This window comes from Brassica napus, chromosome A9, assembly GCF_020379485.1.
Source record: "Brassica napus cultivar Da-Ae chromosome A9, Da-Ae, whole genome shotgun sequence".
NCBI lineage: Eukaryota > Viridiplantae > Streptophyta > Magnoliopsida > Brassicales > Brassicaceae > Brassica > Brassica napus.
Window position 1 is genome coordinate 37317154 of NC_063442.1, and position 24405 is coordinate 37341558.

General features: G+C 35.9%; 7 protein-coding genes and 1 non-coding gene across 11 annotated transcripts; 5 read left to right on the forward strand and 3 right to left on the reverse strand.

The window, feature by feature from the left end:
* The first annotated feature begins 1224 nt into the window (after positions 1-1224).
* On the forward strand, positions 1225-1305 carry TRNAL-AAG. Its single transcript has one exon. It is a non-coding gene; the product is annotated as a tRNA-Leu (tRNA).
* A 334-nt stretch (positions 1306-1639) lies between these two features.
* Positions 1640-2691, reverse strand: LOC106413719 (40S ribosomal protein S27-2). Its single transcript, XM_013854464.3, has 4 exons — positions 2557-2691; positions 2268-2369; positions 2037-2065; positions 1640-1943 (listed from the first exon to the last, which is right to left on the reverse strand). Exons 1-4 carry the CDS (start codon positions 2557-2559, stop codon positions 1823-1825), a joined length of 255 nt encoding a protein of 84 aa, XP_013709918.1. The 5' UTR covers positions 2560-2691; the 3' UTR covers positions 1640-1822.
* A 181-nt stretch (positions 2692-2872) lies between these two features.
* Positions 2873-6176, forward strand: LOC106415411 (polygalacturonate 4-alpha-galacturonosyltransferase). The gene is made up of 11 exons (XM_013856113.3): positions 2873-3135; positions 3200-3358; positions 3481-3506; positions 3592-3651; positions 3730-3855; positions 3933-3984; positions 4064-4110; positions 4213-4547; positions 4623-4980; positions 5052-5630; positions 5717-6176. Exons 2-11 carry the CDS (start codon positions 3202-3204, stop codon positions 5990-5992), a joined length of 2016 nt encoding a protein of 671 aa, XP_013711567.2. The 5' UTR covers positions 2873-3135; positions 3200-3201; the 3' UTR covers positions 5993-6176.
* A 1003-nt stretch (positions 6177-7179) lies between these two features.
* On the reverse strand, positions 7180-8552 carry LOC106412655. Of its 4 annotated transcripts, XM_048741345.1 has the most exons (5): positions 8469-8552; positions 8181-8384; positions 7924-8067; positions 7685-7834; positions 7180-7615 (listed from the first exon to the last, which is right to left on the reverse strand). In XM_048741345.1, the coding sequence occupies exons 2-5, from the start codon at positions 8373-8375 to the stop codon at positions 7301-7303; spliced, it is 804 nt and encodes a 267-aa protein (XP_048597302.1). In that variant the 5' UTR covers positions 8376-8384; positions 8469-8552; the 3' UTR covers positions 7180-7300. The 4 variants fall into 4 exon arrangements, with proteins under 4 accessions (XP_048597302.1, XP_022547564.2, XP_048597301.1 ...); XM_022691843.2 differs by having other exon boundaries at positions 7685-7734; positions 8181-8535; XM_048741344.1 differs by having other exon boundaries at positions 8181-8529.
* A 62-nt stretch (positions 8553-8614) lies between these two features.
* On the forward strand, positions 8615-11027 carry LOC106414860 (F-box/FBD/LRR-repeat protein At4g26340). The gene is made up of 3 exons (XM_013855444.3): positions 8615-9862; positions 9939-10073; positions 10171-11027. The coding sequence occupies exons 1-3, from the start codon at positions 9032-9034 to the stop codon at positions 10528-10530; spliced, it is 1326 nt and encodes a 441-aa protein (XP_013710898.2). The 5' UTR covers positions 8615-9031; the 3' UTR covers positions 10531-11027.
* Positions 11028-12151: 1124 nt separating this feature from the next.
* LOC106416070 (COP9 signalosome complex subunit 1) lies at positions 12152-15032 on the forward strand. Its single transcript, XM_013856906.3, has 6 exons — positions 12152-12623; positions 13315-13635; positions 13729-13845; positions 13936-14021; positions 14267-14501; positions 14591-15032. Exons 1-6 carry the CDS (start codon positions 12228-12230, stop codon positions 14762-14764), a joined length of 1329 nt encoding a protein of 442 aa, XP_013712360.2. The 5' UTR covers positions 12152-12227; the 3' UTR covers positions 14765-15032.
* A 1671-nt stretch (positions 15033-16703) lies between these two features.
* Positions 16704-19766, forward strand: LOC106412374 (shaggy-related protein kinase beta). Its single transcript, XM_022691261.2, has 12 exons — positions 16704-17191; positions 17265-17456; positions 17542-17634; positions 17928-17987; positions 18074-18346; positions 18435-18509; positions 18578-18634; positions 18728-18868; positions 18954-19004; positions 19099-19278; positions 19356-19458; positions 19556-19766. Exons 1-12 carry the CDS (start codon positions 17129-17131, stop codon positions 19615-19617), a joined length of 1350 nt encoding a protein of 449 aa, XP_022546982.1. The 5' UTR covers positions 16704-17128; the 3' UTR covers positions 19618-19766.
* Positions 19480-23094, reverse strand: LOC106412373 (putative pentatricopeptide repeat-containing protein At3g13770, mitochondrial). Its single transcript, XM_013853297.3, has one exon. It carries the CDS (start codon positions 22173-22175, stop codon positions 19764-19766), a length of 2412 nt encoding a protein of 803 aa, XP_013708751.2. The 5' UTR covers positions 22176-23094; the 3' UTR covers positions 19480-19763.
* Between the last annotated feature and the right edge of the window lie 1311 nt (positions 23095-24405).

Genomic DNA, 24405 nt, shown 5'->3' on the forward strand with positions numbered 1-24405 from the left:
GTTCAACCAAAAGAGGGCATTTTCAAAACCACATTTGATACATTGGCAAATGTTTTTGTTAATAAAATGTAAGTATACTTAGAAATTATATACTATATATTGAAGACTATGTGACACTTGTCATTACTTTTGTGGCCACTTAGATAAAATGAAGAAATTGAGAATGATATAACAAATATAAACTTGATTTGGAGTTTTAAAAAGCCTCAAAATGCATAAAATTGTTTTTCCTTTAATAAATTCTTATAATAATATCAACTAAGTATGAAAATGTTTTTTGTTGTTTCGGACTTATTTTCACTGTTGTCTGAATCTTTTTCAACATCTTTTCACAATGGAATCTCATCAGCAAATTGAGGATGGAGAAAATTTGTAGAGAGGAATAAAACTAAAATGTACATCAAACCACATCTTTAGAGATAAGAATAGTATGAGGTCTTTGCATTAACCACTTCAAATTCATATGTAAATCGAACTTTCATGGCATAAGTTTTCAAATCTCAAACTCTTTCTCTTTTTCTATTGGTAAATTTGATTATGAATTGTGATTTTGCCCAATTTTCGTAGTTTCAAGTTCTAAACTATAATACTTTTTATTTAAATACTATTCTAGTTGATGATTTTTTAACATCTTTTTTGTTTATCTATTTTATGTTTTTTGTTTTGTAGTTCATCAGATTCGATCTAAAAGTTAGATGATAATAATTTATATTGCTTCTTGTTAGATAAATTATTTGCTATTTTAATAGTAGTTTTTTACTTAAATCAGATCATAAGGATTTTAAGATCCAATGACATTTGAAAAATGCTCTTAGAATAAACTTCTTAGAAGTTTTTTTCCTTTTAGTTTTTTAAATTGTGAAAATCTTTAACTGTTGATGTAGTATAATATGTTATTTATTTATTTATTTGTTTAAGTAATCAGATTTCAATTTTAAAAAGTGATTTTTAGATTCAGTTTCGTTTCCGATTATAACATATTATTAATTGGAAACCGAGCGTGTAAATAAATTGGCAAAAGAAAGACATGTTAAGCTTGAAAGTGTGGGCTAATATATACTTTTAGACCCAGTTGTAAATTTTGTATTTAAGTAATCGGATTTCATTAGACAAAATAATTGGCAAAAGAAAGACATGCTAAGCTTGAAAGTTTGGGCAAGGTTGGGCTATACTTGTTCTATAACTCATTATCTAATATATAGTTGAAACTTTTGAAATAACAAAGTTGATATGGCCGAGTTGGTCTAAGGCGCCAGATTAAGGTTCTGGTCCGAAAGGGCGTGGGTTCAAATCCCACTGTCAACATTCATCTTTTGCAAATTTAATTTGTCAAGGATCGTAGAGTAATCACATACATTAAATGCAATCAATGGACTCACTAATGCTACATTTCCGCAAATTATCCAACTTTTGGTGGATTTAAATGGCCAATAGCTCTTAAATGTAATCCACTTAATTTATTTTAAAACCGTATGCGCTATTACTTACTTATTAATCAGTGATCTATGAGTTTGTGCCCAAGAAAGTTTACTCCGAATACTAGTTTACGATCGTATTACTGGTTATTCATAAATTTCGTTCATAGTTAAAATTCTTTTCTATTACTTAGTTTCCATGTGATCCAGAGACAATCTCGAAACAAAGAACCTTTAAAATGGTAATAACATTAAAATCCAAAATCAACAAAGGTTTCTTCCTCTAAACTCCAACGAGTTGCTTTTCAAAACAGATAAGCAAGATCCACAACATCCAAACAAAAAAACAAAAACAAAAAGAAACCGGCCATGACTGATTTAATGATTGATTAAAGCTTCAAATCATCTCACTTCTTCCTGAAAGAGCATCCTTCCGTGAGCCTTGCCTTTCCTCCTGTAGGCTGGCACAGAACTGTCTGGCAGTTTCCGCATACAACAACGGTCTGCGAATGACTGAACACAGTAGTGCTGCAATACCAAAAGACAGACCCCATTAGTTCATTATAGTTTCATCATCCAAGTAAATATCAAAGGAGAAAAAAATAAATGATGAGAGCTTACATGTTGAAGCAGCCTTGGCATTTCACATCCTACAATAAATGTTCAACAACAACAAGAAACATAATCAGAGAGACCAGTAGATAAACATTCAAGCAATTGTATTTTACAATTCTAAAAAGAAAATCTAAAAATATTAACCACATAACCAAAAGAAATAGATATATAAATGCTCAAGCACTAATAGGTTAGAGTTAATGAGAAAATCAAATTAAACAATCTAAAATTAAGTACCATGAAAAATGAGTTGGGGGATTGAACAAGACGCTTGAGCTTGTGCTTCCTCTTCTCGAGCTCAGCTGGTGGGTTAAGCAGATCGATATCGTTTTGAAGAACCTGTTTCATATTCAAAACAATTAAATTCCATTACATAACACAAAAACTAACTTAAGCTTACAAGAGTCAAAAACACGAGAACAACACTCCTAATCAGCTATATTCCCCATACGCAAACGAGATTTAATACCTAAGAATCATGCTTTAACACAATGGAAGGAAGAGATCAAGAAGAAGGAGTACTAACCATCTTCGCAAGAATCTCAAGAGACGGCGGAGATAGCAGGCAGCGACAACAATAAGCGATAGAGTTTTTTAGGGCTACCACATCGTCTCCTTATATATAATCACACGACAATCTGACCTTTAGAACCTTCGGGACGAGCTAGAGGGTTTTCGTTCTCTTTCATTTTACTTTTTGTTGGGCCTTATAATACAAAGCCCAGTTCTCGCGCTTAAATCAATTTATTAATCTTTATATGTTACGATTTCGGTTAAACCTTAACCGATCAAACCGGAAAGGAGAATCCAAATTGTGAAATTGATAAAAGAGATCGAGGAGTACGCCTGCGTGCGTGTGAGGTTCGGTTCTCTGCAAAAAGAGAAAAAAGCCACAGATCCTGGCGTTGATAGCGATTGGTTAATTGTCGGTGATTCAACGTTAGATACCAATCATCATCTTCTTCTTCGTCGTTGTCAGATCTCCGCCTATGATTGGTTAAATTGTTTAATGGCGTTCTAGTTATATCACCGTGAGGCCTTCCCGACGCTGGATTCTTCTCAAAATCTCTTTCACACATTCGTCTCTTCTAGATTCCGATTCCGAGTATGAATCTAATCGTCTGCTCACTCTCCTCGGTTCGTTGCTTGATTTAGGGTTTGTTTGGCAGGAATGGCGCTGAAGCGAGGGTTATCGGGAGTTAACCGGGTCAGAGGAGGTGGCGGTGGTGGTGGATCTCGATCTGCCTTTATCCTCCTCGTTTTTTTCTGTGTCTTCGCACCTCTCGTCTTCTTCGTTGGTCGTGGAGTGTACATCGACTCCTCTGACGGTATTGCATTATTGCGACCTTAGTTGATGCATTATTTGCTCGATGTGTGACACTGATTGTTTCTGTATTATTCGATTTTGTGATTCATTTACCTGACGAGAGGTTTACTTTCGTTGGTGCAGATTATTCAAATGATTCAGTGAAGCAGGTGAGCTGGAAACTCCTTTTTATATTATGAATCTATGTTTTAACACAAGTAAAATGATGTTGTTTGATTGGTTGGTTGTTTGCAGGATCTTGACTGGAGAGAACGTTTAGCTATGAAATCTCTTAGATCTCTTTTCTCTAAAGAGGCAAGTGTTTTAAATACTTAGTGTGGTTTATTCTTCTTAGACTGGCTCGTTTCTTACTAGTTTTTAACCACTCCTCAGGTGCTGGATGTTATTACAGCTAGCACAGCTGATTTGGGTCCTTTTAGCCTTGATTCTTTCAAGAAAAACAATTTGTCTGCTTCATATCGAGAAGCTGGAGTAGACACCTCCGTTAGAAACTCTCAGGTGTGGTTTAGTTTTGTTACTTTGGTTTTTCGATTATTTCGGCTCGAAATTTGTAACTTTTGATCTACTTGATGCAGAATCAAACAACATCTAGTGCCTTGAATGCTAAAGGTGACATTACTTCTAAAGGTAGTGGCTTTTATTTAAGCTGCATTATCATCTACTTCGACTTTTTCCATCTGACTCTTCTATGTTTTCGCTGGTGCAGGTGGTAGCCATCAGAAAGTTGAGACACCTGCAAAGTTTTACAGAAGGGTAATTGTTATTTTATTTACTTAAAGTTCAAAATCTGGATGCAACATATACATTTCTGGGGGAATATCCTGCCTGAGTATTTTGTTATCTTAAAAATTTTAGCAACTAAGGGAGAAAAGGCGTGAGATGCGAGCAAATGAGCTGGTCAAGCGCAACGTTGACACGATTCTAAAGCTGGAAAATGCGGCCATCGAGCGCTCAAAGTCTGTTGATTCTGCAGTCCTTGGAAAATACAGTATTTGGAGAAGAGAAAATGAGAACGACAACTCTGATTCAAATATACGCTTGATGAGGGATCAAGTGATCATGGCTAGAGTCTACTGTGGTATTGCCAAACTGAAAAACAAGACTGAGTTGTTACAAGAACTCCAGGCCCGAATCAAGGACAGCCAACGTGTTTTGGCTGAAGCAACAACTGATGCTGATCTTCCTCGGAGGTAAATTACTTTCTACTAACTGCCTTCTTTTCACTGGTTGTGGTTTTTCATAAAGTAACGTGACTTTTCATGTAGTGCGCATGATAAACTTAGAGACATGGGTCAAGTCTTGTCTAAGGCTAAGATGCAGTTATATGACTGCAAGTTGGTTACTGGAAAGCTGAGAGCAATGCTTCAAACAGCCGATGAACAAGTCAGGAGCTTGAAGAAGCAGAGTACCTTTCTGGCTCAGTTAGCAGCAAAGACAATTCCAAATCCTATCCACTGCCTATCAATGCGCTTGACCATTGATTACTATCTTCTTTCTCCGGAGAAAAGAAAGTTCCCTCGCCGTGAAAACCGAGAGAACCCAAATCTTTATCACTATGCCCTCTTTTCTGACAACGTGTTAGCTGCCTCAGTGGTTGTTAACTCAACCATCATGAATGCAAAGGTAAAACAATCATCTCTTATCACTTGAAATTGAAAATGGATTTGCTTGCTGATCTTATTTCTTTTCCTCAGGATCCTTCGAAGCATGTTTTTCACCTTGTGACGGATAAACTCAACTTCGCAGCAATGAACATGTGGTTCCTCCTAAACCCACCTGGAAAGGCAACCATACACGTGGAAAACGTGGATGAGTTCAAATGGCTCAATTCATCTTACTGCCCTGTTCTTCGTCAGCTCGAATCCGCAGCGATGAAAGAGTACTACTTCAAAGCAGATCATCCAAGCTCAGGCTCCTCGAATCTCAAGTACAGAAACCCGAAGTACCTGTCCATGTTGAATCACTTGAGATTCTACCTCCCCGAGGTTTATCCCAAGCTGAACAAGATCCTGTTCCTAGACGACGACATCATCGTCCAGAAGGACCTGACTCCACTCTGGGAAGTCAACCTGAACGGTAAAGTCAACGGTGCAGTCGAAACCTGCGGGGAGAGTTTCCACAGGTTCGACAAGTATCTCAACTTCTCGAATCCTCACATCGCCAGGAACTTCAATCCAAACGCTTGTGGATGGGCTTATGGGATGAACATGTTCGACCTAAAGGAGTGGAAGAAGAGAGACATCACTGGTATCTACCATAAGTGGCAAAACATGGTATTAAACTCTGAACCCCTTCCACCGTTCATATGATTGTTTATTGTTGTATTAATGGTTTGGTCATTGTGGCTATTGTTGTGTAGAATGAGAACAGGACACTATGGAAGCTAGGGACACTACCACCAGGATTAATAACGTTTTACGGACTAACACATCCTTTAGACAAGTCGTGGCACGTGTTGGGACTTGGTTATAACCCGAGTATCGCGAAGAAAGACATTCAGAACGCAGCTGTGGTTCACTATAACGGGAACATGAAACCATGGTTGGAGTTAGCTATGTCCAAGTATCGACCGTATTGGACCAAGTACATCAAGTTTGATCACCCTTATCTTCGTAGATGCAACCTTCATGAATAAAATTCAAATCACTATTAGATGATTCCTAGTAATCTTATGTTGTTCCCCATGGCGTTATTTTTTATTTCTACACACTGTTAATTGTTTATTAATATCTTTGTTTAGTCATATTCTTTTCTTACTTTCGGGTTAAAAACACTTTTGTTATTCCAAAGTTTATTCGATAATAATACCTGCTTGCGCAGTGTGTGTTTAACTAAACAATATTTAAAGAATATTAAAGTTCAAAAAAAATATTTAAAAATTTTTGTATTGAAATATTAATTTTATATTTGAGCACAAAATATTTTTAACCCCTATTTAACTGATTTGGTATTCAATTTTTATGATTAAATATTTTGTTTATTGATGGATTTGTACAAACTAATTTGGATTTTGTTCTGAAACAAAAAAAATAAGTCGCACAAAAAAAAACCCGAAAACAATAAAGTGTTATTTTCTCTCGCATCTTTCTATATTCTCTTATAATCTACTGAAACACTCAGAGTTTTAGTGTATTTTTGCAATAAATTAAAATTTTAAGTTATTTTTTTTTTCAAATTCTCCTGTAAACTATATATATATATAAATTATTAATTTATAATTTTAATATGACAATGCGGTTACATAAAATCTTTTAAAATATTGTTATTTTATTAATTTATCAATTTGTATAATATTTTGAACTAATTTAATTCAAGTCTAACAAAATTATTAATTTATGATATTTATTAATTTATTAAATATTAATTCCTCTGTTCCTAAAAGATTCATATTCTATATTTTTCATACATTTTAATAAAATATATTAAATTTGCATATTTTTGTGTTTATTTTTTTCCAATAACTTTAAGCCAATAAAAAATCAATTAGTGCAATTAAGTTTTTTAAAATTTGCAATTAGTTAATAAAACATGCATTGAAAAAGTAAAAAATAAAACTTTTTGAAACAATTTTTTCTATAAAATATGTAACTTTAAGGAACTAATGGTGTAGTTTATTGAAAATCTACTGTATATTAAGCCATGTAGTATAATTACATCTGTTTTCTGCCTTTTCAGGGTTGTAAAATTTCTTATTTTACCGATGCAAATAATCGATGTAACATAATTAATATCATGTCTAGGAAGATTTGTTCATCACTTTCACCCCTGCCCCTGCCCCTGCCCCTTCCCCCTGCGTAGTACTTATTGGTGAAAACATCAAGATTTAACTTTAAAAATTCTGCTATTCGAATTGAAGATAATGCGATTTTTAAAACACTATTTGATGTGTTGTTTTACGAAGACGACGTTACAACCGTTGTCGGATAACGGGGTTTGGTGTATTTCAAAAACCTCGGATATCGCCAGCCCGCGTTTGAAAATCTTCCGCCACTTTCTTAGTGGTCTCAACAGTGAACCGGCGAAAGTAGGAAGACAGCAGTGGCAGATTCCAAGGAAAAGAAGGCCTAAAAGCCTGGTTAACTTTAACCTTGGACGCAATCAATCCTTTTCCTCCACTACATTTTCTGTATTCTTCTCTACTCTTCGGCTTCTTGTGCTTGCACAAGCGTTCTGCATCAACATACATTGGCTCCACTCTATAGTTAACCTCGAACGTTTCCATGTAGTCCATTCCTTTTCTCCTTTTCCAGTTATATGTCTGCCAGCAATAAGCAGGAGAAACCCTAATTAAATTTTCCAAGACTTGAACAAAAACATTGATTCTTACCGAAAGTTCTTTTGGGTTTTCGAGGACATATAGACGTATTGGGATAGTTCCTGAAAAGAAAAGGAAGTTCCATGACAACTCTTTATCAACCTCCAGGATCGGCCTATTCCCTATACCTCTCTCTGATGTAACTTTTCTTGATATGGCTTTCTTCATAAAAAAATAATTTCTTCTATTATTTTTAAAAAAGCTCTTAAATATACACATTTGAATTATACAATGATAAGTAAAGAACAAACCAGAAGTGGGCGGCCATTGATTTCTCTGGAGTATGTTTTGTTGTCTTGATTAGTTAAAACGTCGTAAGCTGCTTGAGGTGGCAATCCTAATGTAAATTCCATTTCTATACTGGAAAAGCTATCAATATTATGGTCTGTATGCACCTTCAAATATAAGAAAATATAAATGAAAATTATGGATCATTTCATAGTTCTATTATATAGATATATAGATCGAGGCAAATGTTTTGTAATTTTGTTAGCTGATTTGATCTTACCTTCACCGTAGGAGAAGGTTCATGATATTGTTCCTTCTTATTTGCATCTCTCCACAGTTTTAATTGCTCCTTCATCTCATCTCTCTCATCGTGAGTTTTTGTCTCTCTCACAGGCTTGGATTTGACATTTTCAGATTTTTTAGGCTGTTGAGTGTTCTGACTGATCCAGCCACCAAACTCAGGAAATATACCCATTTTTACACACTGAAAATTTAGGCCCCAAAGAGATATGACGATGGAAAGAGTGTCTGAGATATAGATACCGGGACAAAGAGTTAATTGACTTACCGGGGGAAAGGTCAACGGTACAAATCATGTATTGTATATACTATATGGTTTCAGGGACCTTAGAAAAAGTATAAGTTTAAATATAGACAACACATATATATAACTGAAAGAATAGAGAAGGTGAGTGTACCTTACGTTAACGTACCGCAGCGTAAAAATGAAACATATCAAGGCAGCTAAAGTCTCGTGACTTCTTTGTTGACGTACAAGTATTAATGTTGTCTCTGTTGGAATGAAAAACTTTGTTGAGAATGAGAAAGTGTTTGAAGAGAGAAGTTACATAATATGGAAATATGCTAGTTACACAATAGAGTAAATATGGACTAGTTCGGAGTGGATATATACGAATATGTAAATATTCCGTAATAACTAAAGAGATATTTGTAAGTTGTTTTTTGTAAATTATTTCTTCGAAAAAAGTCTCGAGGTTTTTAAAGAAGAAATTAGGTTTGATTTCTTTCAGATTCTCTCGTTGGCCGACAAAAAAAAGATTCTCTCGTCTCCAATACTCAATAGTAAGCACACCTGCCGTTCTTATTATTTTGCAGTTTAGGCAGTGAAACATGGACATGATCAGTCAATTGTCAGATGACTTGCTCATCCGAATACTATCACTTGTCCGGACGAAACATGTCATGGCCACATGTTGCTTGTCGAAAAGATGGCTGCTTCTTTGGAGCTTAGTTCCAAAACTTGATTATGATGATAGCAGTTACAGTGGTGAAAACTATGCGACCTTCACGCAGTTTGTTTACAGGTCTTTGATGTCAAACAAGGCACCGGTTCTAGAGAGCTTGTCTCTCACTCTAGGTCCCAAGTGTCAAGCAGTAGATGTTGGGAGATGGATTGAAACTGCAGTCTGTCACCGTGTGCATGCGCTTATACTTAATTATACCCTTCCTTATGAAGAAGAGACCATGCTCAGTTTGCCGAGTAGCATCTATACATGTGAAACACTAGAAACCTTGAAACTAAGTGATTGCTTCAGTTTGGATGATATTCCTTTTTCTGTTTGTCTCCCGTCTCTGAAAACTTTGGAAATTATAAATGTGGAGGTTTCGTCTCTCACAAGGCTTTTATCCGGTTGTCCTAATCTTGACAGTCTTGTTGTGGACCAAGAGGATATAGACGTGGATATCGTGGTGCCTTCTCTGCGGAAATTGAACATGGTCAATTACACAGGAGGTCAAAAGGGTAGCGGATTTGTGATAGATGCTAGGTCTCTCGTGGGGTTGTACATTAAGGATGATGTCTTTAACGACTACCATCGAATTGAGTATATGCCTAAGTTAGAAAAGGCATATGTTGACATCACTTGTGGGGTACGTGACCACAAATTTCTGAAAGCTTTTACTTGTGCCCGCAAGCTTTCTCTATGTTTATCATTTTTAGAGGTACGTACCACTATATATATTAACAGAATGTTTTCTTTCACTTTTTATTATATGTTGTTGTTGCTGTTGTGTATAGGTTCTGTCTCCTCGCAGCATGATCTTCCACAATCTCGTTTATCTGACACTGAATACATGTGTTCTCGGTTGGTGGGATCTTGTCACTCATATGCTCCAAGATTCTCCCAAGCTAAGATTCCTCAAACTCCATGATGTACGCTTATGTTGCTTAATTAAATTATGTTTTTTTTTTGTTACAGCCTAAGTTTCCCGATATGATTTGACCGTGTTAAACTGTGTTTGGGTCTTAGGAACATGATCTTTTGCTTACAAGTATAGAACCCCCGGATTGCTGGAAGCCACCGCGTTCTGTTCCCAAGTGTTTGTTGCACACTTTTGAAGCTTTCGAGTGGTACGGTTACAAAGGGAGGCGAGGAGATGTAGTGATGGCCACATACCTTATAGAACACGCTACTTGGTTGAAGGAAGCAACTTTCTTTTCAGAAGAATCCGATGACAAGAGAGATAGGATGCTGGAAGACTTTACATCCGTGGCTGCGCCTTCACCTTGCTTTACATTTTACTGGAGTTGGAGTTCGGACCAGGGCATGACATACTCAGGCTACCTATTACGAAAAAATAAATTATTAGGGTGGTGTTATTGGGTTTAGATATTAAACTCAACTCCAACAGATTTCATATGTGTAATATTTTAACTGATCCATTAATGATTTGTAATTTTCTGTCGCAATCTATACCAACGAATTTTAAAATAGGTAAAATTTAAAATTATTATTATTTGATTTATCAATTCAAATATGTTAGATTTTAGAATGATTCACTATTGATTTTAGAATGATTCACTATTAGAATTATTGATTCTAGTAGTATAGAAAGCCCTCTTGAATTTATAACTATAAAACTAGCATTGAAGATGATCCTTTGGAATCAAATAATACATTTTGAATATGATAGAATACATACTTTATTGTTGCAGCAAGAAAATTAACGTTGGGAAAAATAGCACTTTTAAGAGAATATGATTGAAGATTGAGAATAATAAAATTTAGAAAATCTGCATCACCATGATAAGGGAATCACAGAAGTCTGTTTTTAAGAAAAACAAGAAGAAATTTTGAAAGAAAGGAGAAAATAAAGACGTAAAAAAAAGTGAGTTGATAATTCTGAATTTTCAACCGAAAATCTTTGGATAAAGTTTATTTATAAATGTAATATCAAAATCATTCAACTTTTTTATAATTCTTTTCACGATAAAAATCAATCTATATATGAATAATACTAAAATTTAAATCATCATTTCAAATCTTAGATTGAATAACAACAAAATGTAGCCTTTCAATAGCTCCCATCAAAATTAAGGTGGCGACTGATTTTCCCGCTACCACCCGCAAACGCAGCTTTTGCGGTTGGTAGCGGTTGTCGGCAGTTTGCAACAATCACTTAATCGCTCTAAACCTCTTCAAACCGCTCTGAATCTCATAAATTCAAAAGCTGACTCCAGCTAGCGTTTGCGGTTGCGGGCGGTTCCGGGAGGGTAAAATTTTTTTTTTTAAACAATATATATACAAAAGTAAAAATATTTAATAAAAAATTTAAAATTAAAATTATGAAAATATTAAAATATATCTATTATATTTTAGTTAATATTATAAAATTTTATAATAAAAACAATTTTCAAAAAATTTCAAAAATTAAAATTATAACTGTCTAAATATAAATTTTATATTTATTATAATTTTATGATTTTTGATATTTTTATAATTATATTAAATATAAATATTGTTAATTTATTATTTGACTGTTACCGCATTAGGTAGTTAACCAGTCATAAGTCACCCGCAAACGCACTAATTTTTAACCGCAATATCAGTCGTACAAATCTCTTAAAACCGGTAGAAACCACAACTGTTCGCATCCACAAACTCCCGCAACCGCTACTGCAACCGCTGCGTTTGAACCAGTCAGGCCCTTAATTACTTAAATAAAAATGAGTGGTCAAATCGATAAACATACTCTCGGACTTGAGTTTTTGGCAAATGAACAAATAAATAATAAATATTTTAGATTTAATTACTCAAATAAAAATGTACATCAAAATCCATTTGAAAAACCGGGAATATCCCGGAAAAATCTCAAGTATTCTTAAAAATTAAAGCATTGTTTGGATCAGAATAGTTGTTTCTGTAAACGCCCAACAACTATGTTGAGTTGGGCCTAAACCGGACCGACGTATTCTTCTTCCCAACTAATACATAATTACAAATCAGCCCTCCGTAAGATCACAAGCGAGAAGAGAAAGCTCAAAGGAAGCTCGCAAGCCAAAAAAACCCTAAATCTCGACGAATCAATGGAGCGCGACGACGAATCGAACGGACCGATGATGGAGCTGTGCACTAACGGAGGAGGCGAAGAGACGTCTAATCGGAGACCTATCATAACCGGCGAGCCGCTCGACATCGAAGCTTACGCGGCGATGTACAAAGGGAGGACGAAGATCATGCGCCTGCTCTTCATCGCTAACCACTGCGGAGGTGGAAACCAGACGATGCAGCTCGAAGCGCTGAGGATGGCTTACGACGAGGTCAAAAAGGGGGAGAACACGCAGCTGTTCAGAGATGTGGTCAGTAAGATCAACGGGAGGCTTGGGGATAAGTACGGGATGGATTCGGCGTGGTGCGAGATGATCGATCGTCGCGCTGAGCAGAGGAAAGGGAAGCTGGAGAACGAGCTCAGTTCGTATCGGGTAAATTAGGGATTCTCTTGTGGCCTAATCAGTGTAGAGAGAATGAAGTTGTGTAGTGTGTTGCTTAGGTTGCTTGATTCTATAATTTGGATAGATAGTGATCTCACCTTCATATGATGTAATGTAGTGTGTTGTTTGTGTGCTGCTTAAGTTGCTTGATTCTGCAATTTGCATAGATAGTGATTTCATCTTCGTATGATTGTTATGTAGTGTGTTGTTTATGTGCTGCTTTGTTTGCTTGATTCTGTAATTGCGTAGATAGTGATCTCATCCTCATATGATGTTATGCAGTGTGTTGTTTATGTGCTTCTTAGGTTTCTTGATTCTGTAAATTGCATAGATAATGATTTCATCGTCGCATGATTGTTGTGTAGTGTGTTGTTTATGTGCTGCTTAGGTTTCTTGATTCTGTAATTTGCATAGATAGTGCTCTCATCTTCGTATGCTGAATATAGTGTTGTTTATGTGCTGATTCGTTCGCTTGGTCATCTGATTGCAAGATAGTGATTTTATCTTCGTATGATTGTTATGTAGTGTTTTGTTTGTGTGCTGCTTAAGTTGCTTGATTCAGATAGTGATTTCATTTTTATATGATTGGTATATTGTGTATTGTTTATGTGCTGCTTGGTTTGCTTGGTTCTGTGATTGGTATAGATACTTATTTATTTCATCTTCTGTTTGCATTATGTAGACAAATCTGATCAAGGAAAGCATTAGGATGGGTCATAATGACTTTGGTGACTTCTACTACGCTTGTGGTTTGCTTAATGAGGCTTTCAAGAACTATATTAAAACACGGGACTACTGCACTACGGCTAAGCACATTATTCACATGTGTATGAATGCTATTCTTGTAAGCATTGAGATGGGACAGTTCAGTCATGTTTCAAGCTATGTTAACAAGGTTGATCAGAATCCAGAAACGCTTGACCCTATTGTAGCTGCGAAGCTCCGATGTGCTTCTGGGTTGGCTCACTTGGAGTTGAAGAAGTATAAGCTCGCTGCTCGTAAGGTTTGTCAGGATTCTACTGCTCAAGTGTTTTGTTTATTGAGTCACAAAGCAATGTATCTGAATCTAATCGTTGAGCTTGATTGTATTGTGTAGTTTTTGGATGTTAATCCAGAACTAGGGAGTTCGTATAACGAGGTCATTGCTCCTCAAGATGTTGCGACCTATGGAGGACTTTGTGCCTTGGCTAGCTTTGACCGATCAGAATTGAAGGCATCGTTTATTCCTTAAAGCTTTTTTAATCTTTCTTTGTTAGCTTTTTCGTGTTCCTGTGGTTCATAACTCAGTAGTCTAATGTGACAGGCAAAAGTGATTGACAACATCAGCTTCCGGAATTTCTTGGAGTTAGTGCCTGAAGTGAGGGAGCTTATCAACGATTTTTATTCAAGGTAACATGTTTCTTGCTGTACTCTTGTCTATCTCTTGTACATAACCGAGTTGTTGAACATGAACCAAGGATAAATAGAGAGAATACTCTGACCAACTCATGAAGCTGTTGGTTATTATGTTGATTTCTGTTCTGTATTGCTTATGAGGACTTACCATGCTATCGTCCAGTTTCATATCTATCTCAGTAAACCTTTTTATTCTGTAGTCTCATTTGGTCTTGTGCTTTAACTTTTATTGTTGGCAGTCGCTATGCATCCTGTCTGGAGTATCTAGGAAGTCTCAGAGCGAATTTGCTGCTGGACATCCATCTTCATGATCATGTTGACACGCTGTATGATCAGATAAGGAAGAAGGCATTGATCCAATACACACTGCCGTTTGTGTCCGTAGATTTGAGCAGGATGGCTGATGCGTTCAAGACCAGTGTCTCTGGTCTAGAGAAGGAATTGGAAGCCCTGATAACAGACGACCAGATACAGGTCCGTTCTTTTTAACCAGAAAGAGAAAGAACTTTGTTTTATTACTGTCATTTTCAAAACCTTGAAACCTTTTTTTTTTTCAATGACAGGCACGGATTGACTCGCACAACAAAATCCTCTACGCAAGGCACGCGGATCAGAGGAGCGCAACGTTCCAAAAGGTGCTTCAGATGGGTAACGAATTTGATAGAGATGTGAGGTCAATGATGTTGAGAGCCAACCTTCTTAAACATGAGTATCATGCCAAAGGTAGAAAGCCTTGAGAGGGACGACATCTGTTTGGCTAATCTGGAGAGGTACTGGCCTATTTCAAGATCGTAAAGATGTTTATGGAAGATTGATTTGGTCTTGTTGTTGGTTAGATGTATGTCTAATCATCTCGGCGCTCTCGTTATTGCTTTGTTTTCTTATACCCTTGAAACTTTCATATAATTTTTTGTCTGAAGCTGATCTTTCATGCCCAAGGGTTAACCTGTGAATGCATGAATATACAATTGCACTCAGTCATATATACGCCCATTCAGTACACAATAGTTCAAATCCAAGTGCGCCTAATAAAATGAATTGGTTTATAGGAGATTGTTTGATAGTGCTAGATCCAATTGTCACATGTAAAAGGTTAAAGACGTAAATATTATTGTCTTGCAAAATTGTTGACATATATTTCAAAATTGGATTACTATTCGCAAAAATTGCTATCGAATTGTGAATTACGTTTCCTAGATTAATAGGCTTTTCATTAAGGCCATAGACTAACATCGTATGGATTCGAGGGTCTTTATTATTGACAAAATCGTGTTGACAGACGAGGTTCGGTAATTTTCATATATATGGAGGGATATAAACACTATCCATTCGCTGTCAATTCGCTCAACCAGTGTTAAAAAATTACCTCTCCACGAAAGTTGTGTTGACATAATTGTATTGATAGAACCGACTATACTTAAATACATGATTTGGCAAGATCGCGTCTTACGAATGGAAGACATAAACCAAAGCTTATTAAAGATGTGATAAGGTCAGGAAAACTGGCCAAAAAAAATTGGCCGGAGGAGAGTAAATTAAAACAAAATTTATAATTGAGCATGTTGCCGAAAATACTTAAGAAAATAACTTTTTTTTTTTGTCAACCAAGTTTCATCCCAAAGGCATGTTTACATGAGTCGGGCTTTAAAATTCTGAGGCCCAATAACAACATTAAACAGAGTTTACAATTAAGCCCATTTATGAGTATATCCGACACATTAACAAGACACGTGTTTGATATTAGGGTTTCCAGAGACACGTGGTATCCACGCGGACTTCGTGCAGAAACTGCAATCTCCGCCACCGCTCCGTCGCTGGTTCACCGCTGCAGTGATTCTCCGTCTTGATTTCTTTTACATCGATCTATACCCAATATTGGTGCCTCTTCTCAACGATCTAGCCACTTCCCGAACTCGTATTGTGCTTCACTCTCTGCGCGCCTCTGCTTCCGAGTATCTCCAATCTCTTTGCCGGATGTGAGACTCTCCCAGTAACTTCAATCGACTTAAAGACCGCCATCGCCAAAACACTTGCAAACTAGCAAGCTCTGACTCTTCTTAGGCCGACTTCAAACCGTGAAGTCATCAAGCAAAACTCAAAGCTTTTTCTCTTTAGAATACTTTGCTAGAGATACATACAGCAAAGATTGATATCTTCAGAGAATAAAGGTTGAGGATAACCAGCAAATAAGACGAAGATCCAACAAAAACAACCGGGATAAAACTTTGAAGAGATAAAGCTTAGTTTTGAAACCGATCTTGAGATCGGGTTTTTATTATAAGGTTCAAGAACAAAACAGAGAAATGATTGGATTGATAAAACTGCTCTGTTCGCTTGACTCTAAACACATCAAAAGTCGCCTTGCGAAAAGTAGAATCCGCAACCGGAAGAAAATCAATTCGCCTGACGAAACCGAAGTCCGATTACACGGAAGAAATATATACAGTCAAAAAACAAAATTTAAAGAGTATGGCGACCGGCGGCAGAAGGCCACCGGCCACCGGGATGTAAATTCTTAAGTTGGAGTTTTCTAGAAAGAGGTTGGAGAAATTCTAGAGAGAGATTGATTACGAAAAATAGATAGTTACTTAAGAAAATAACTTATTTTTGGACTAGCCGTAGATGTAATCATCTTTTTTTTTTCGGCTAAATAAATTTACGCAAACGGCCGAAAGAAAATGAGTCATTCCGCGCGCTTTGAACACCACCGTCAGATTTACTAAATAAACGGTCAGGATCGTCATACGATCTCTTAACAATATTTTAAAAATCTTCACAGAAATTAAGGAAGCGAGAATGATTGGTCTTCCATAGTTTTGACCATGGCGGATCTTAGCCACCTAGTTTCTTATATTAGCTATATCCGCTCCTCCGTAGACACAACTAAACATTTCCATAAATAAATGTTTATAAACAATGTCTAACTACTTTTCTTTTTCTTTTTTTCTTTTGTTACATTTTCTTGGCAGAGGAGAGAAGGAAGAAGGAGAGAGAGAGAAGTCGGCATCTCTTTCTTTCTCTTCTCTTCTCGTGAAATCTCAAAGATTCATCACCTTCGTGTAAAGTTTTTGTTTCTTCTGTGAAAGTTCTGCTCAAAAACGATGAATGTGATGCGTAGATTGACGAGTATGGCTTCTGGACGTAGTTTCGTCACGTCTGATAACGTAAGAATGTTTATTTTTAAAGTAGTTTCGTGATCTTGGGGTTTGTTTAAAGTTTTTTTCCTTGTTTCTTTAGGTTGGAGAAGACGAGACGCCAAGATCGAAGAAGCCTAACAAAACTCGTGAAGATGTAGAGTCTACGGAAGCGGCTACGTACGAGAGAGGTTCTAATGGTTTAGGAGATGATAAGACACGAGAAGAATCTGTCTCCACGACAGAGAATTCTCATTCATTACCTAAAGAAATGGAAAACGGTGGTGATGACAAGGTTTATAACATCTTGTGATCTCTGCAGTTTAATTTGGTGCTAATGATGAAGAATGATGTTCTAATTTTTTGTTTGAATTTGATAGGATTCGGACGGTGGAATCATCAAGGGAAATGGGACAGAGTCTGGTCGGATTATTACCACCACAAAGAAGGGTCTGAATGATCAGAGAGACAAGGTGATTTGAAACTTTTGCATGTAACATTTCTAAAATTGTTTCAAGTGGAATCATACCGGCACTAATTAATGCACCAATAAAATTGTTTCATGAATGAGTGTAATCACATCAGCACTAATACACCGGATCACATTGGAAATCCGCAAGTAAACATGTTGAAACAAGAATAGTGTTAGGATAGATGACCTCTCGGGAAGTTTTTATGTTGCCCCGAAATATTAAAATACACTATTTATCACAAAAGTAGACTTGTTTCATGAAATCTGATTTTGTTTTATTTATTTCTTATTCAGACGATCTCGTACAAAGCTGAGCATGTCATTGGCACTGGCTCATTCGGTGTTGTCTTTCAGGTAAAAACAAAAAAAACTCTCTCAAGAGATTACTTGTTGTTTAAGACTATAGTTCATGTTCATTGTGGTTTTAATTATGATTATAGGCTAAGTGTTTAGAGACAGAAGAAAAAGTAGCAATCAAGAAAGTCTTGCAAGACAAGAGATACAAAAACAGAGAGCTTCAGATCATGAGAATGCTCGACCATCCTAATGTCGTTGAGCTTAAGCATTCTTTCTTCTCAACCACTGAGAAAGACGAGCTTTATCTTAACCTTGTTCTTGAGTATGTACCAGAAACTATATACCGTGCATCAAGATCTTACACCAAGATGAATCAGCAAATGCCCTTGATCTATATTCAGCTCTACACATATCAGGTAAAAAACAACTTGTTATCTAACTATTTGTGAATCTATTTATTCTCATTTTTGAGGTTCTCACAAACGCTTGTTTGAAAAAAATCAGATTTGCCGCGCAGTGAACTATCTACATCGAGCTGTTGGAGTGTGTCACCGTGACATTAAACCACAAAATCTATTGGTGAGCATTTCAAAACTAGTTCTTGAATGCAATAATAGATATTTTTCTAATGAAGATGCATTTGGCAGGTGAATAATGTTACACATGAGGTGAAGATATGTGACTTTGGAAGCGCGAAAATGCTGGTAGGTTTCATAAGCTCCAAATGTGTTTTGAGATTCTTTAGATTTATAGAAAACATTAATAGTGATCAGTGAGTGATGTGTTCTTGGTTTCAGATTCCTGGAGAACCAAATATATCTTACATATGCTCAAGGTATTACAGAGCGCCAGAACTCATATTTGGAGCAACAGAGTACACAACCGCTATCGATATGTGGTCTGTAGGCTGTGTTATGGCTGAACTTTTCCTAGGACACGTAAGAAATGTTCTTTGTTCTGAGTTCAAACTCTTAAGTTTTAGACATTTTCTTTGAATCTGTGTATTCCTTGTAATGTATACAGCCTCTGTTCCCTGGAGAGACTAGTGTTGATCAATTGGTGGAGATCATTAAGGTAAAAAGCATACAGGCATACAGATTGTGTTTTTATGTTCTTTTCCTGTTAGAGATTCTAAGAGTTGTGTCCTGCAATTTTCTGTGTAAATTAGATTTTGGGGACACCAGCAAGAGAAGAGATCAAAAACATGAATCCTCGTTACAATGATTTCAAGTTCCCTCAGATAAAACCTCAGCCATGGCACAAGATTTTTAGGAGACAGGTACCTCCTGAAGCATTGGATCTTGGCTCTAGACTTCTCCAGTACTCACCAAACCTGAGATGCTCAGCTGTAAGAGAGTACAATCCCATTTGATTTCTGACATATTTTCTAGCATGAGATCATTAAAATGGCTGCTTTTGTTTCAGCTTGAAGCATGTGCACACCCGTTCTTCGATGCTCTAAGAGACCCCAACGCATCTTTGCCTAATGGAAGAGCACTTCCTCCATTGTTTGATTTCACAGCTCAAGGTTTTGACAACAACAACACTATTCTTTCTTTCTTTTACAGTTACCACCTTATCTCTCTCAACTTTCCTCTGAGAAATGCAATTTACTTTCCTTGTAGAATTGGCTGGTGCATCTGTTGAACTGCGTCATCGCTTAATCCCTGAGCATGCAAGGAAATGACTACTTCTTCTTCTCTACACATGTTCTTGTTCACTGACCTCTGCAACCACTTGGACCAGTAGTTAAAAAGTGTAATAATTTATTAAGTTTGCAACTTTGTAGCTTCCATTGTTGTATACAGAAATGCAGAATTTTCCAACTTTTTTTCACCAATAGTCTCCACAAGAACAGCTTCCATCTCTAAAGTGATGAAAACAATTCGAATCTCTCAAGATGATATGCCTTGAATAAACTCTCGATATATACTTCATAGCACTGTGGCAATCCCCACAGACACGTAGGTTCTTGATGATCCGAATCGGAGCTCCATCCGGCACAGCAAGCAAACCAAACGCTACAGCTAGTTTCTCACTATGGTAAGCCAAACCAAGCTCCTTCCCTTCCTTATCCAAGTCATGGAGTGCAAAACTCACATCCGGTTCATAACCAGCTTCTCTGATCAAAAGCATCATCTCATCAACCTTTGAATAAATCTCAACCATTCTCTGATGTCTTCTATCTTCAGACATGAAGCTATGAACTCTCCCTCTCCCTTCAACCCAACTGCAACCAGGCTCTTTGCTAATGTTACGAGATTTCATCAACCTACGAAGATTAGCAGCTTCCTCTTGTCTCCCCGCTGCAGAGTACATGTTTGATAACAGAACATAAGGAACTGCGTTGTTTGGTTCTAACTCCATGAGAGTCTTCGCCGCTCTTTCGCCAGTTTCTATCTTCCCATGCTTCCTACTTGCAGCTAAGATCGCTTTCCACACGGTTGCATCTGGTTCAACCTCCATTTGATTCAGCAACTCCTCTGCTTTGGCGAAATCGCCGGACCTGCCGTAGAGATCGATCAGACACGCGTAGTGTTCAGGTCCTGGTGTGATTCTGTAAACTGTTCTCATGGATTCAAAGTAGCGTTGAGCTTCTTCTGTGAGACCTGCATGACTGCAAGCGAATAGTAACCCAATAAAGGTAATGTAGTCCGGTCTTACACCATTGTCTATCATCAACTTGTATGCTTCCAGAGAGTCCTTGGCTTTGCCGTTTTTTGCGTAACCAACGATCAGAGCAGTCCATGTGATCAAATCCTTGGTTTCCATGGAGCTGAAAACTGCTTCGGCGTCTTCTAAGCTTCCGCACTTTGTGTACATTGACACAAGAGAGTTATCTACTGACAAAGAGGCAGGGAAGCCAGATTTAATGTGGTTACAGTGTACTTGTTGCCCAAACTCCAGAAGAGTTAACTCCGCGGATGCGCTTAGTACACTCGCTGTAACCATCTGATCAGGAGATATGCCTCCTTCAGCTCTCATCTTACAGAACAGCTTCAACGCTTCTTCATAAGAACCGTTGCCTGTGATAAGAGCCGTCCAAGATACCACATCTTTCTCAATCATCCTTTCAAACACTTTCAGCGCTGAATCCATGGTTCCTCTTTTAGCATACATGTCCACAAGAGCGTTGCTCACAAGCTTATAACTTCCATATCCAGTTTTCACAATCAGACAATGCACAGAGGAAGCTATCTTCATCATCTCTGTTCTAGAGGAAGCGAAACAGTTCAAAACAGAAGGGAGTGTGAACTCATCTATCTTCATATCTCTCTCATGCATTCTTCTAAACAGAGACAGAGCTTCTTCTTTAAAACCTTCTCTAACGCACTCAACAACCAACGAGTTCCAAGAAACCACATCGTCAACTTCCATATCCTGCAACAAGGCTCTCGCGGTTTCCAAGTCTCTGCATTTAGCGTACATTGCAATCACAGCGCTCTGAACAAAGATGTTGGTCTTGAAACCACTCTTAACTATGCATCCATGCACCTGAACACCAACCCTACGAGCACAAACCGCACCACAAGCCGGTAAAACGCTGGGAAAGGTAAACTGATTCGGTTGGGTTCCTTCTCTCCTCATATCCCTAAAACACTCAATCGCCTTGTAAGCAAACCCGTTTCTAGAGTAGCCAGTGAGCATTGAAGTCCATGTAACGTTATTCCTCCTCTCACCTGGCATTGTCTTAAAGATATACTCAGCTTCAGAGACGCGTCTGCATTGTCCATACATATCGATTAAACCATTAACCACACCAACATCAGAATCAAACGCTGTTTTCACTGTACACCCATGAATCTGTTCACCTCTCTGAAGCAAACCAAGTGAAGCACACATCTTGAGAACGCTACCTAAAGTGTACTCGTTAAAGCTTCTTCCTTGAAGCTGCATTTCCCAAAACAAACTTAAAGCTTCGTCTTTGCTTCTGTTCTTGCAATGCCCAGAGATTAGAGCGTTCCAGGAGATTGTGTTCTTCACTGGGTTTCTACGGAAAAGCTCTTTCGCGTCGGAGAGTCTCCCTGAAGAGGAGTAAGCGACGATCATTGTGTTCCAAGTATACTCATCTTTCTCAGGCATTTTATCGAACAGTTGGCGGGCTTCCTCGACTCGGCCAGATTTGGATAAATCTCCCAGTTTCAGATTCGTCGAGTGAAGGTTTGATCGAACAGCATTGCTGTGAATGTAATTACGAGAAGGTGTCGAAGTAAGACGGCAGTTTCTGAATTTCAGTCTGAGCATCACTCTACGGATACAGTATCAAGTTCTACTCTCACAGTTTTTTTTTTTGGTGTAAATGTTAAGAAAGGAGCTTTAAAGAAAGGGATATATATATACGTTTTGGTAAAAATGTTAAATAAATGATTTTACTTTTTTAAAATGAGAGACAAGAATATAGTTCACTAGAATAACATGGGATTAACTATGAAGAAGAAAATAATAGTTTCATCCAATGGTATAGTAAAGTATATAAATCTAATTTATTAAAAGATACAAAACAAGACTAACCTTAAACTTGTACAATATTTACAATTCAATGTCACTAAAATTAAATAAACCTATCTTTGATTAATGCTTGTCTTTTTAAAAAAAAAAACTTCCTAGAATAATTTGAGCATTAATATACCAAACAAGTCGTATATACTTTTTAAATTATGATTAAAATGATCAATAATTTAAAAATCGAATTCATTCTTTTTTTAGTCCAAACTACTTCCTATAATTTAGCTTACCAATAAATAATACTATATAATTTAATTAAGCTTACACCTTAATATCTTCTTTTTTTACATTCTTTCATAAACAACAATATAAATAAATATTTTCAATTTCAGATTTCGATTATAAATTTTTTGTACCTAATCTAATAAACAGATACAAAAATATGTGAATAAAATCAGAGAATATCCGTAATTTCTGTAATATCATTTTCATAATTTCAATAATATTGGGAATTAGTTTATTCATTTAGAAAATTTATAGCATAATGTTGTTTAAAACATCTGTAGTTATATTTCTAATTATTTAATAAATAAAAATAAAAAACCACAAAATAATCGATTTTACAGCATATAAATAAAATACAAATTAATCTGTTAATATATTATTGGTAGTGTATTTTAATATAAATAAAAATATAATTATTTATAAGTACGATAAAATAAATATGTACAGAAATGTAGATGATATAATTGATGGTAGAAAAACAAAATATAATTATTTATTGTAATAACATTTTATATTTTAAAATTTCATTTTAAAACCATTATATAATAGGAGTAAATTATAAATATATATCAGAAAATTCTGAAAGCAGTAATTTAGTTATAAAAAGTGAAAATAAATACTTGTGTTGTTGCACGGTTCCAAAAAAATACATTTGTATAGATATACAGATCACATTCTAAAAATATGGATGATATCATAATGCAAAATATAAAATTATTATGTTTTGAAATGTCATAGTAAACAATTACTTAACCATATAAATTTTAAAATATATATTATCACTTATACAATAAATATTAATTTAAAAAAAAAACACATGCGCAGGTGCGGAAGTCAAGTTTATTTTAAAATAGTTGTATGTATTTTTGTATACAACTCCATAGGGATAGTTTAGTGCAGTAGGTGTATTCTGAAAAGTTAAGCGACGCAAATCCAAAACCTCACAACCTTAAATATGTGCGGCCATAGCCATATGGATATGAGATCGCTTTAATTAAAATATGTATTTATGCATCACGTGTGGTTATATTTGATTTTGTGTCTTTTGGTCTGAAAATATCGTATTAATTTACATTTTCATCATTTGCTATAAAAGTTGTTATATATGTGTTTTACGTGTGATTATGGTTGATCTTGTATATCATTGTTGTATTTACTTGTACAAACATTTTATATTTAATATAAAATAAATGAATGGATAATGTATATATTAAAAATGGATAATAACAAACAATTTAAAAGTAGAATGGAAATTTTGTCAAGAATCGCCTTGCCATGCTCTTTTAGGAACTGTTATTTTCTCTAACCAAAATTATAAAGTTTTATTTATTTTTTATTTCATCTCTACATTGCATTTCGTTGCTAATCCCTTATATATTAATTGAGGAACATTTGAAAAGATGTAACCTCAATTTTGTATTAATTAAAAGAGGCCCCAATGCATAGGTGGCACTCAATTAGGTAGTCAATTACATTCAATTGAAAAATAAGTAGGTTCACATTCGATTTTTATATGTTGTTAGATACATAAGTTGGTCAAACTATATGATATAATGATATGATATGATATTTTCTTTCCTTAAATAAAACCTACGGAATTACCATAAATGACTAATATATATATGACAATTAATGATTTTAATAATAAATATTTGATAACAATGTATATCTCCTCCATCATTTTTTTGTTTAATTTTATATTATTAAAATAAATTAAACAATCAAATTAGCTATAAAAATAAAA

Coding starts and splice junctions, on each gene's coding strand:
- LOC106413719 (XM_013854464.3), bottom strand. Junction 2,066..2,267: donor CCCCCAACTCATTTTTCATG/GTACTTAATTTT, acceptor CATTTATTGTAG/GATGTGAAATGCCAAGGCTG. Junction 1,944..2,036: donor TGCCAAGGCTGCTTCAACAT/GTAAGCTCTCAT, acceptor TTGGTATTGCAG/CACTACTGTGTTCAGTCATT.
- LOC106415411 (XM_013856113.3), top strand. CDS start 3,202: ATGGCGCTGAAGCGAGGGTTATCGGGAGTTAACCGGGTCAGAGGAGGT. Junction 3,507..3,591: donor CAAATGATTCAGTGAAGCAG/GTGAGCTGGAAA, acceptor GGTTGTTTGCAG/GATCTTGACTGGAGAGAACG. Junction 4,111..4,212: donor CTGCAAAGTTTTACAGAAGG/GTAATTGTTATT, acceptor TAAAAATTTTAG/CAACTAAGGGAGAAAAGGCG.
- LOC106412655 (XM_048741345.1), bottom strand. CDS start 8,375: ATGGGTATATTTCCTGAGTTTGGTGGCTGGATCAGTCAGAACACTCAA. Junction 8,068..8,180: donor AACCTTCTCCTACGGTGAAG/GTAAGATCAAAT, acceptor TTATATTTGAAG/GTGCATACAGACCATAATAT. Junction 7,616..7,684: donor AAAACCCAAAAGAACTTTCG/GTAAGAATCAAT, acceptor TATTGCTGGCAG/ACATATAACTGGAAAAGGAG.
- LOC106414860 (XM_013855444.3), top strand. CDS start 9,032: ATGGACATGATCAGTCAATTGTCAGATGACTTGCTCATCCGAATACTA. Junction 9,863..9,938: donor TATGTTTATCATTTTTAGAG/GTACGTACCACT, acceptor TGTTGTGTATAG/GTTCTGTCTCCTCGCAGCAT. Junction 10,074..10,170: donor GATTCCTCAAACTCCATGAT/GTACGCTTATGT, acceptor TTTGGGTCTTAG/GAACATGATCTTTTGCTTAC.
- LOC106416070 (XM_013856906.3), top strand. CDS start 12,228: ATGGAGCGCGACGACGAATCGAACGGACCGATGATGGAGCTGTGCACT. Junction 13,846..13,935: donor TTGACCGATCAGAATTGAAG/GCATCGTTTATT, acceptor CTAATGTGACAG/GCAAAAGTGATTGACAACAT. Junction 14,022..14,266: donor ATCAACGATTTTTATTCAAG/GTAACATGTTTC, acceptor TATTGTTGGCAG/TCGCTATGCATCCTGTCTGG.
- LOC106412374 (XM_022691261.2), top strand. CDS start 17,129: ATGAATGTGATGCGTAGATTGACGAGTATGGCTTCTGGACGTAGTTTC. Junction 18,635..18,727: donor TTGGAAGCGCGAAAATGCTG/GTAGGTTTCATA, acceptor TCTTGGTTTCAG/ATTCCTGGAGAACCAAATAT. Junction 19,005..19,098: donor AATTGGTGGAGATCATTAAG/GTAAAAAGCATA, acceptor TGTGTAAATTAG/ATTTTGGGGACACCAGCAAG.
- LOC106412373 (XM_013853297.3), bottom strand. CDS start 22,175: ATGCTCAGACTGAAATTCAGAAACTGCCGTCTTACTTCGACACCTTCT.